Consider the following 12,272-nt stretch of genomic DNA (forward strand, 5'->3'; position numbering starts at 1 on the left):
TCACAAAAGTTCAATGCCTTCCATAAAATGTTATTCTTATATATCAAATGAAGGAACGGAATCTGCTTTCAAAAAAAAAAAAAAAACTTTCATCCTACCTTCGTTAGTTCTTGTTTTGCTGCCTCTCAAATATGGGTACACTGTAAAAAATACTTTGCTGCATCAGATTTACAAGTCATTTCAACTTACTATTATTTATCTTGACGAGAGTTGAGTTGTTATAACTACAGGTGAGTTGTTATAACTTATAAAATTAAGTTGACATTTCTCAACTATATTTTATAAGTTGTGACAACTCATCTCTGTTCACATGACTTTCAAAGACAGCAAAGTATTTTTTACAGTGTAGGGTTCTTCAAAAACACCAAATTTTGAGCAAAAAGCTGAGACGATTCCATTTTCGTTTAGGACTTTTGACGGAGATCAGATTCAGAGTTTGTTTGCCCTACGGCGATACTTCTGGCCTTTATAAGTTGTGGAAGATAATGGATAATACCTGGCCACCTGGTGGATAATAGCGGTATTACGGATTGCCGGAAAAACTCGACATTGGCAAGGAAGTGTTTTCTCCTAATTGACGAGTTAACTCTTTTTTTAAATAGCTCTTTTCATCACTCCAAAATCATTTAAGTCACTTGGAAATTGAGGAATATTAGTCTGCTTTAAATCGAGATTGGCCAATAAGAACTGAGTATTTTTGAGCAATGTGTAATAAGTGACAATAGCTGTTTCCATCCAAAGTTGCATATTAAACTTACATGCATAATTGCCATATCGTATTATACATTTGCGAATAAAGCATGCATTTTGATCCAGTAAGCTGAAGAGGGCAAAAATGTCACTTTCCCATAAAACCAGCACTAAATATCAGCAAGTGTAAAGTCATTGTATTGAACCATTTTCGTTTATAATCACCGCTACACTATAGGCTACACCTGTCTTCTGCTTTCGGATGTTTGAGTTGACAGTCAAGTAAGACAGTCCTGTGAAGTAATATTACCAAACCATTGACATTAAAGATTAAAGTCTTTACCTGTTCATTTCAGAACTTCCAAAGCCGCATTTTAGATGGTTAGTCCAGTTATGCCATCCAACGCGCAAAGTCGCATTACTTTTTTATGCACATCTAGGAATTCATTCAGTTAAAGTGTTTCCATCGTAGTTCATGCGCATGTTTTCTTATTGAATAAGAAATGTATCCGACTCAATTATGCGCATACGTTTTTTATGCACATTTTTAAAATTTATATAAGCTACGTTTCTGTCCAGCTCTCTCTAAAATGCGCATAAAAATAGGTGGATGGAAACATAGCTAATGATTTAGAGTTGTCCATTTCTTTAAAAGCACAGAGGTGAGCTTATGTCAAACCCACTGATATTTGCTCAACTTTTTGAGCATGCATACAAGGCTGTGTGATCAGTGATGTGTGGTGAACTGAAACAGGACGACGGACAAGTTTATATTCTGAACACGAGTGCTTTAGACCTGAGCTGTAAACTGAGATTTCAGACATTTGAACAATGGCATTTTATGGAAATTCAGATTCTTTTATTATACATAAAGACATCTATGTGCATTGTAAAGTATAAGGCCAAATATAAAGTTGAGAACATGCATGGCAGAACATTTAAAGTTGTTCACAGAAACATTTACATTAGGAAATAAAGTATTTTGAAATATACAGTGTGTTTTACATGTGTACTGTGTAATATATTTTTCTGTACGGGTGTGATTAGGACAGAAGTGAGTTGTGTTTCAGTCAGATACAGTATATATGTTCAACTCTAATCATCAGTCATCAGGTCTAAAGCGAGACAGCAGCTGTAGGTGCTCATGTTGGACGTGAGCAAACGTTTCCTTTTTGAGCATTGTGATTTCTCTATACTGTTTTTCTACTTTAGGATTGCCCAAGTATGTGATAATTACTAGCGAAACGGCATTTCCAGTCACAGATCGGCCTATTGATTTATTCTGATTATCAAAACATACAGAGATAGCGTTTCGATCCAAACCGCATCCAGAAACATAAAACATCAAAGTTTTCTTCCCCCCTTCCTTCTGCGTTACCTATCAAAGCATCTCATTCCTCCTCCCTTCTCTCGGCTTGAGGCAGCCGGAATTTGGCTCCGTTCGATCATTCCAGACATATTTGCATCAATACGGGGGAAATGGGCCGAGGAGCAGGCGGTGTACGATAGATAGTCAATCTTAAGCACTTCTTGCCTTCTTGTTTCTACTAATAGTGTGAAGAAACAAACCTGAGACGATCTACGCTCTCGTTCTCTGATGGTAGAGTAGATGAACTATTTAAGGTGTTGTTTAAACAGGAGCTCATGCATTTACACGTCAAGGATTCAGTACAGTTAACATTTAACCCAAAACAGGTGGCCTGCGCTTCTAGACGCATGAGGCAAAAGAATCAAGCAGACTGAACGTAACGGCAAATATATTACATAAATTCTTTCCATGCCTCCAAATAATTCTGTCCAGGGATCCACATACGCTAAAACCATAACCTCCGTGTTTACACGACTCTTAGTCTGAAGTCAAGCTGCTCTTCATCAAGGACCATTGTGTTTTTCTGACACAATGCCTTCTGTCTGAGATCTGAGACAGTTCTTCGTGATTTATTCCTATGACGGACTGCCTAATAGTACAATGTAAATTCATAGCTGTACGGTTGCATGGAGAAATCATGTATGTGCTTGAAAAGAAAATTGACAATTGTTCATTTTGTAAAGTAAATGCCTGCCCAAAACTCATCACCACAATGAATAGGTAGGGTTGGGAATCGAAAATCAATTACAATTCTGGAATCAGGTCCTTACAGGAATTAGATCCTTACAACAAAATACTTAAAATCAATATCAATTCCGGGTATTTTCCTTTCATCCATAAGAACCTGACCTAAAATAAACCTTCTAAGCTAAAGTCAAGTAAATGTCACTCCTGATAGACAAACTCTAAGCGAAAATGTTCATAATTAACTCAGAAATATCTTGATATTTACAATTAAAAAAAGAAAATTTTAAAAATTGCATTTAATTTTAGGGTGAAATAGAGTAAAATTTACGGTTTTATAAAAGATAAATGCATGAACTACCATATATTTTCATTTACTTTTATGGTAAAATATTGTTAAAATGATGGGTTCAGTTAGTTAACTCTTTCCCCGCCATTGACGAGTTATCTCGTCAATTAAGAGAAAACATTTCCCTGCCAATGACTCTTCCCTGATGAGTTTTTACGGTAATCTGTATTTCCGCTATTATCCACTTATAGCTAAACTAATTATAGCTAAAAACTAATTTTTAAACTCTGTGTATAATTTTGATAATCGTTCTGAATCTGATCTTTAACTAAATGCAACAAAACTTTACAAAAATGCAATTATTTCAGTTTTTTGCTAAAAAAAAACTCAAAAAAAAAAAAATACTTTGGTATTTTTGAAACCTACCCATATTTAAGAGGTTATAAAAAGAGAATAAATGAAGATAGGAAGAAATGTTTTTCCCATTTTGTTTGTTTGTTTGAAAGCAGAGGGTTTGTTCTTTCATTTGGTATATATGAAGAGTTTGGTTCCAAAACGCAATAAATCCATTTTGACAAATTTCGGTAAAAACGTGTTTTCTATCTGAAGAAATGAAAACCACTATTTTCTGTTAGAAACTTTCACATAGCATCTTTAGGTTATAAAAACATAAAAAAATTCAAATCCATAACTTGATTTTCAAAGATTTATTATAAAACTCTTTTTTCCACAAAATGCATTAAATCCATTGAAAAATATATAAATGTGCATTCATCTTTGCCATGTTATATTCATTAAGTTGACTAGTGGTATACAATGATGAAAAAAATAAACATTAATGGCATTCATCAAAAAACTTACTTTGTCATATTAAGAACACTGTCATTGCTGCGGTTATACTTGGGGACATCGTCGCTGAACTTTTTTGACGTCGATCAGCTGTAAAATGTTTTGGTCGTGCTCGATTTTCGTAAAATAAATGAAACGTTTTTCATAAGAATTTCATAAGGGGTCAATGTGTTAGCATGACAGAATCTTCATGCTTTCGGGGGAACAAGCGACCGTCTCCCGAGTGCCTCTCGCGTAAATTATTAGATTTTGATGGCTTACGTTTCTTTCCCGTCACAGAAAACCATCACAGGTTTATCAATGCCATTAAAGTATTATTTTGTTTTTGTTTGTTTGTTTGGTGATCACGAAGTACAAAGTAGATGATGAAAACTAGGATTCCGTGTATTTAACGCGCCGCCATGTTTGTTTACATTGCGTGGAATGGTGCGCTGTGATTTGTGGAGCGGATTTATTGCATTCTGTAGAAAAGGAGTGGTGTTTATTGCGTTTTGGGAAAAAGGAGAAACGATGACAAGATAAAACGGTGGATATTGTATTTTACATAAAATTAAGAATTTACTTTTAAATTCTGACCTGATATAATACTGATTTTGGCAGTAACACATTTTTTTTTAAATGGCGTTTATCGCGTTTGGAACTCTTCATTTGTATGTTTATATATTTATAGAATAACATTTTCCTGGAGGGCATTTTGTGAAACTTTTGTGAAAGTGCTGGCGGGCAACTTAAAAAAGTTAAAAATACAAGTCACAGTAAAATTTACGGTGAAAAACTAAATAAACTGTATTGTTCACAGTGTTTTTCTTTCAAGCACAGCTGACAGTTTTACCATAGAAACTACAGATTTTTTAACAATGTTTATTGCCCATTACAAGACTTTGTTACCCTTTAAAAGAGGACAAATGATTGGTATGGTCAGTTGTAATGGCTGCAATATGGTAAAAAAACAAATCATGAAAACATTGAGCTACATGACGACAACAGTTTACTCAAAGATCATTGCGTTCACATCAGTTTTTAAATTTCACATAAAATGAATCAAGTGATTGCATCCTGTGTGACCTCTGCATCTTATTTGAATGAAACAGTTTTAATGAAAACCAATCATTGTTTTTACTACAGTAGCAATACTTTAAGTATTGTATAAAGAAATGTAAAAATATATTAAAACGGAAAAAAAATCTGCCAATGGGGTAAGTAAAAAATTGTGAACATTTTTCTTAAACACTAAATTCAAGAAAAATTTGCTTACCCCATTGGCAGTTTTTTTGTTTGTTTTATGCACAAAATCACACAAATTTGACATTTTTGGTTTAAAAACTAGACTTATTTTCTTGGGTTGTTTTGTTCATCAAGATAAAGCATCTGAATTTAAGAATTTTTAGATATTTTTAAATCATTTTTTGCAGTGTACTTTTGTTGTCCTCAAATTTTTCTGTGCTTTTGCTTGTTTTTATTAATGTAAAGCTGCTTTGGAACAATTTAACAATTGTGAAAGCGCTATATAAATAAAATTGAATTGAAATTAAATATTATGCGTATGTCGGATCTGTAATAGCAGGCTTATCCACAACAGGCAGCACAGTTTGAGGAATCATTCAAAGTTATGAGTCAAAGTTTAATAGGGGGTTTGTTAGAATCTTTACGAGCAATAATGGTGTAAACTGAGGCAAGTTTCGCTATAACTTATAAAGGTTTTCCGCGCACACATCCATCTGAGGTGGAAAACAGTCTGTGGTTTCTGTCATTACGACCTCCCACAACCTTTTGGCTGAAGTTACTTTACATGTAGCATATGGCTCACTGGAATATTTAACCAGCTTTGTTTTGACTGTCAACTTGAAGAGCAGCGTAGGAGAAACATTATATCACATATAACGTAAGCAGCGCTGGCTTCTTGGAAGAAATCAAACTGTGCATGAATTTAAGAGCATTCCAGCAGCATTCGGATTAGTCAACACGGACCGTTTGCGGTCGTGCGTGGGGTTACCAATCCATTGTTTTCCATTTAATGAAAGTCAAAATATTTGCAAAATATACAAACCCTCTTTAGAAGGTGTAAGCAGTGGGTTTTGAGAGGCCTTGTAAGAAGATATCTTGGTTTGGGCACCTCTTGAGGTGTCATTGTGTTTTCTGGGAAAATGCCTCAATCATTCATTCGATCAGGACCCTTGTCTAGACCTCCCGTTTTTCAGTATGCGAACCAGACTCCTGATATGTATTTTGTAACGTATGCCAGCCTGCGACGCATGTAAGTCTCGCTCAAATCGGAGGCGTCAGATGTTGTTTTGGTTGCTCTGCCTCTCAGATCGTGCTAAGAAGTGTTTTCTGTAAGTGCCTGTGTGTCATTATTTTTACCAAGCTCGAATGTTTTCCTGTTTGTTAAACCGCTATTCGCAGGACACCACAACATCATGCAATCCTTTATAATGTGTTTCTTACATATCAAATCCACCAAATTCATGTTTGAGTTAAGGGTAAGTTTATCTAAATGAAAATAACCATAATAGAAATCCATATGAATTGTGCTACATTTGTATGCAAATATAAAGCCAGACTTAAACATAAAAGTTCTTAAAAGGCCATGAAGAATATGATGAAATATTACGAAATTGTCTCTTTCTCAGGAGAGGTTCTCAGTCTCATGGATGATCTTTTCTCGGGTCTCGGCTCCTCGTGTGTGGTGGCGGGTCGAAGAAGCGGTGAACATCCTCACACTACCGTCTACTCGTTGGTTTTCAAGTGCCTGGAGCCCGACAGCCTTTACAAGTAAGACTTGGTTCGCATTGCTTATTCATGCATGACATGGTTACCCCAGATATTGATACAGAGCGGTCAGTAATCTGTGTAAGTGGATCCCGAACGGTCCCACTTTTTGATATGTGGCCGTCATTCACTTTGCACGCTTGGCTAGCAGCTCGGCTCAAAACAGCAACTAGATTATATCCCAACAGTATTTGACGTAATGTAAGCGAGGAATCAATATTCAGCCTGGATGCTTTGGAAGGACAAATCCTCCCAACACCGACCTAATGGTCTTAAGACCTCCGGCCAGTAAATGTGATGTGGTTTTGAATTGATAGTTAAGTTAGCTGAGGGTGGTATTACCCATTGTTATTTTAGTAAGTTGTGTTTATAGGCGGGCTTTTAAAGACCCTCATTGGTAGTCCTGGCCCCTCGTGACGGCACTTGTCAGAACGTGGTTTTGTTACGAACGAGATGAACCTCATCAGTGTCCAATGTTATTGCGTGCGCTGCCCTTTTTCAGATATGAAGAAACAGTAAAGAACATTGTGTACATTTGCGTTCTTTCTTAAATGTTTATTCTAGATGTGTGATTTTCTGTTTCGCTGCCACCTTGGTTCCTTTCCAGACTTTCCCAAGATATTGGTCTCCATTTTAGGGGATTACAACGCACTTCGTATATTGTGTAACTGCAGGTGAATGTATGACCTCTGTGTTGTGCAGTCTGTAACACAAAAATCATCTTATTTTGTTTACAGCGCTGTTGTGTAATGAAACAGGTTGGTTTAAGAAGGTAAATAGTGGACAGGATCATGTAACCATTTACTATTAGGAAAAGATAGATAATCATATGGATTACGTTACTTGTCCAATCTCCCCAAAAACTCTGTCCCTGGATAAGACTCGTTAAGAGATACAGTCATAAACGTAAAGAGGGCATATCATAAAAAACAGGCTTTTTAGTGCTAGCATTGGGTCCCCAGTGCCTAGAAAATGTGATAAAGATCAACCCAGTAACTTAGTTTGGGTAAACCATTCTCTGCAAGCATGTGAAAAAATAGCTCATTGAATTTTGGCTCCCCTTGTGATGTCAAAAGGGGATCTTATAATATTGATACCGCCCCTTAATCTGCAACTATTCAATCACGGCACTGCCATTTAGGGCAAAAAATATATTTTTTCTTACTTACACTGCAAAAAAATGATTTTCAAGAAAAGCATTTCTTTGTATTTTTGTCTTGTTTTTAGCAAAAAAATCTAAACATTCTTAAATTACAATGCTTTTTCTTGATCAGCAAAACGACCCAAAACGTATTTTCGTATTGATTTTAGTATAATTGTCTAAACATTTTTAATTAAGATGCATTTTCTTGATGAGCAAAATGACCTAAGAAAATAAGTCTTGTGTTTATACAAAAATATCAACATTAAGTGAATTTGCGCTTAAAACAAGCAAAAAAATCAATTTGCCAATTGGGTTTGAACATTTTACATAATTTTTTCAAGTTAAGTGTTTAAGAAAAAATGTTTCTTGGCAGTTTTTTAAGCCGAAATTCACTTGAAATTTTTGTCTAAAAACTAGACTTATTTTCTTAAGTCATTTTGCTTACCAAGAAAATATATGTTTAATAAACAACATTTTGTAAAAAAAAATAGTTACCGAAATCAGTATTGTATCTGGTCAGTATTAAAAATTAAATTCTTAATTTTACGCAAAGTCCGATATCTGCCATGTTATCCTGTCATCTTTTCACTTTCTTGGTATAGAAAACACATTTTTACCCAAATTTGTCAAAATGGATTTATTTTGTTTTAGAACCAAACTTTTCATATTTTGATTAAGATTTGTTAGATAGTTGTACTGAAAATACTAAGTAAGAACATTTTTAAGTAAGGGACAGTGTACGCATCCATTCCCTTGCATAGTAATAGTGGGGGGTTGTTAGGGTTCGGGAATTTTCCCTTATTTTCAAATCCCAATGTTGACAGGTATGATAGTGGTGTGAATTATAAGATGTTTGAATTATGCCTATACTTGCCGGGGATTAGTTCAAATATCTTTTTTTATGGCAAAAACAAAGCATATATTCCACTAAACCGGATTCCTCTTTCCTAAATGGCTGAAATTAAGATCAACATACCGATGAGGTACACTGAAAGCTAAAGTATTTACTTGAATGTATTTATACAACATGGTCTTTGATTTTTTTGTGAGATCTGGGGCATCAAATAACTTCCAGGTCTCTTTCTGTCGCTTTGCTTAGCTCAATGTTTTGTGATTTCATAGTCCCAAGACACGTTTTCAGGTTCAAAGGAGTCTCCTGAAGGCCATATGCCCTCAAACCGTGCTTTGCTGTGAAACCTCTGTGCTGGAAAACAGATAAGAAATGCTTTACAGGAACTATGAACACATCAGCGTCTGTTTCTCCATCAAACAAACACATGAATCCAGAGAGACACACAGACAGTCTCTGTCTCCATGTCCATTATCCTCACGTCTTCATACCCACTAATTGCCATAAATACTGATGTTTGCTAAGGCACTTTTGCTCATAGGAGAGAGGTTTTGAATGAACATTACCGTTCATCTTCAGTGAATGAAACCACAGGGTTTTTTTTCATTCTTTGTTCTCACTGCACTTAAATCCCTTTTGGTTTGTTCATAAAAAGTGTCAATATACAATATATGAAGAGTTTGGTTCCAAAACGCAATAAACGCCATTTTTGAAAAAAATGAGTTACTGCCAAAATCAGTATTATATCAGGTCAGTAGTTAAAAGTAAATTCTTAATTTTACGCAAAATCCAATATCCGCCGTGTTATTCTGTCATCTTTTCTCCCTTTTTTCCCAAAATGCGACAAACGCCACTCCCACTTTTTTACAGAACGCAATAACTCCATTTCTGATATTACAGCCCACCGTTCACGCAATGTAAACAAACAATGGCGGACGCGCGTAGTACACGGAGTCCTGGTTTTCCTCATCTACTTTGTACTACGTGATCAACAAACAAAACAAAATAATACTTTAATTGCATCGCTAAACCTGTGATGGTTTTCTGTGACGGGAAAGAAACGTAAGCCATCAGCATCTAACAATTTCCCTGAGAGGCACTCGGGAGACGGGTGCTTGTTCTCCCGACAGCATCAAGCTTTTCATGCTAACACATTGACCCCAGAGGATCTTATGAAAAACTGTACATAATTTTACTCAAAGTCAACGAAAATCGAGCAGGACCAAAAACATTTTACAGTCGATCGCTGGGAAAGAAAGACGTCAAGCTTCTTAAGCGAAGACGTCAAGTAACCGCAATGACAGTGATCTTAATATGACAAAGTAAGTGTTTTGATTAATAACATTAATGTTTATATTTTTAATTAGTGTGTACAACTAGTCAACTAAATGAATATAACATGGCAAAGATGAATGCACATTTATATAGGCTATTGATTCAATAGATTTATAGCATTTTGAATAAAAACTTGTCATGGATTTATTGCATTTTGTGGAAAAAATAATCCGTTTTTATAATAAATCTTTGAAAATCAACTTATGGATTTGAATTTTTTATGTTTTTATAACCTAAAGATGCTGTGTGAAAGTTTGTAACAGAAAATAGTTGTTTTCATCTTGTCACTTTCTTGGTATAGAAAACACGTTTTTACCAAAATTTGTCAAAATGGATTTATTGCGTTTTGGAACCAAACTCTTCATATCTTCATCTATACCGTTGCCATAGTAACAAAGTAGCACCAATACCAAGAAGCTGTGAAATGAGAGGACAGAGAAGTGGACATCCTGTCTTCTCGTTTCTCCTAAAGTATGATGTCTCTCAAACAATACTAAACTTATGAGGTGCATGAAAGAACGTAAATGACATTTCTGTATTTACACATGCATGCATACAGTATACACCAGTGGTCTCAAACTCCCGGCCTGCGGGCCATTTGCGGCCCTCCCTCCTCCTCTCTGCAGTCTGCTGTCAAAAAAACAAACATAATCTGGCCCGCATAAAGACTTTTATTTACTATAGGAACATTCTGGAGACAAAGGGAATTGGTGGCGACACAGATGGTGAGGTCGTGAATTTGAGTAAGATGAAGAAAGTAAATATCACACGAAAGATTAAAAGTATAGATGCCACACACAAATAATTTCACTCCATATCATACGTTAGATCCACGTTATCATGAAGATTAAATCAAGCAGTGTTATTTGCGCTTATACTTGCTGATAATTGTTTAATATAGGCCTACATCTTTTTGTAAAATCTTAGTCTCATTTTTATGCGGATCAGCATTCAGGAGGTGACTTGCATTGACTATTTGTGGTTAAAAATGGGTGTGTACAGGGCGGGAATGAGGCTGATTCACGTACGCACACTTGCAAGTGATCTGTGATTTATAAATGAATCATTGCTTACAAAATACAAACCCATCTTCATGCCAATAATCAATTTGAACCCCTCCAATCTGGCTTTCGCCCCCTCCACAGTACAGAAACCGCTCTCCTCAAAGTCTTCAATGATCTCCTCACCTCTGCTGATGCTGGTTCCCTCACCATTCTTATCCTTCTCGGCCTGAGTGCAGCCTTCGATACCGTGTGCCATAACACACTGCTCACCAGACTTAAAAACATTGGTATCGAGGGTACTGCACTCAGCTGGCTACGTTCCTACCTCTGCAACAGATCCCACTTCATCTCCCTCCATAACCAGACCTCTGCCACATCCACAGTCACCCAAGGTGTTCCCCAAGGCTCTGTACTCGGCCCCCTCCTCTTTATCATCTACATTCTTCCCCTTGGTCAGATATTTTGCCATTTCAACCTGAACTACCACTGCTATGCCGACGACACCCAGATTTACCTCAGCACAAACTCCCCCCACAATCCTCCCCTCGCCCACATCAATTCCTGTCTGTCAGCTACTAAAACCTGGATGCAACAGAACTTCCTCAAACTCAACAGCAATAAAACAGAATTCCTCATCATCGGCTCCAAATCCACACTCAGCAAAACCAATAACCCCACTCTCACTATCGACGGCACCACTGTTCTTCCATCTCCCCAGGCACGCAACCTTGGCGTGATCTTTGATTCAACCCTCTCCCTTGAGCCCCACATCCGTCAGGTCATTAAAACATCCTTCTTTCACCTCCGCAACGTTGCTAAAATCAGACCCTCACTTACACCTCCTGCTGCTTAAAGACTCATTCACGCCTTCATCTCCTCATGACTGGACTATTGCAACTCACTACTCCTTGGTGTAAGCTTAACTTACATAAAAAGATTACAACTGGTCCAAAACGCAGCCGCACGACTCATCACCCGCTCCAAATCTTGGCACCACATCACTCCAGTTTTAAAACAACTGCACTGGCTTCCCATTTCCCACCGGATCAAATACAAAATTTTGGGTCTTACTTACAAAGCCATCCACCACCTTGCCCCATCATACCTCACTGATCTCCTCTCCCCCTATCAAACCTCACGGTCCCTAAGATCCACCTCAGCCGGTCTCCTCTCCATCCCCAAGTCCAAGCTCTGCAGTTTTGGGGACAGAGCTTTCTCGAGGGCAGCCCCAAGGCTCTGGAACTCCCTTCCCCTTGTGATCCGCACCTCTGAGTCCCTTACCATCTTCC

The 12,272-nt window shown here is 36.9% G+C and overlaps 1 protein-coding gene across 2 annotated transcripts in view; it reads left to right on the forward strand.

Annotated features, from left to right (window-relative positions):
- The window catches only part of LOC129440778 (astrotactin-2), a 427,123-nt gene that overhangs the window by 401,990 nt on the left and 12,861 nt on the right, over positions 1–12,272 (forward strand). For both annotated transcript variants that reach the window (XM_073860480.1, XM_055200291.2), the window contains one exon: positions 6,512–6,653. In XM_073860480.1, coding sequence (XP_073716581.1) covers positions 6,512–6,653 — 142 coding nt within the window. The remainder of the gene's footprint in view (positions 1–6,511; positions 6,654–12,272) is intronic.

This window comes from Misgurnus anguillicaudatus, chromosome 22 (assembly GCF_027580225.2).
Source record: "Misgurnus anguillicaudatus chromosome 22, ASM2758022v2, whole genome shotgun sequence".
Taxonomy (NCBI): domain Eukaryota; kingdom Metazoa; phylum Chordata; class Actinopteri; order Cypriniformes; family Cobitidae; genus Misgurnus; species Misgurnus anguillicaudatus.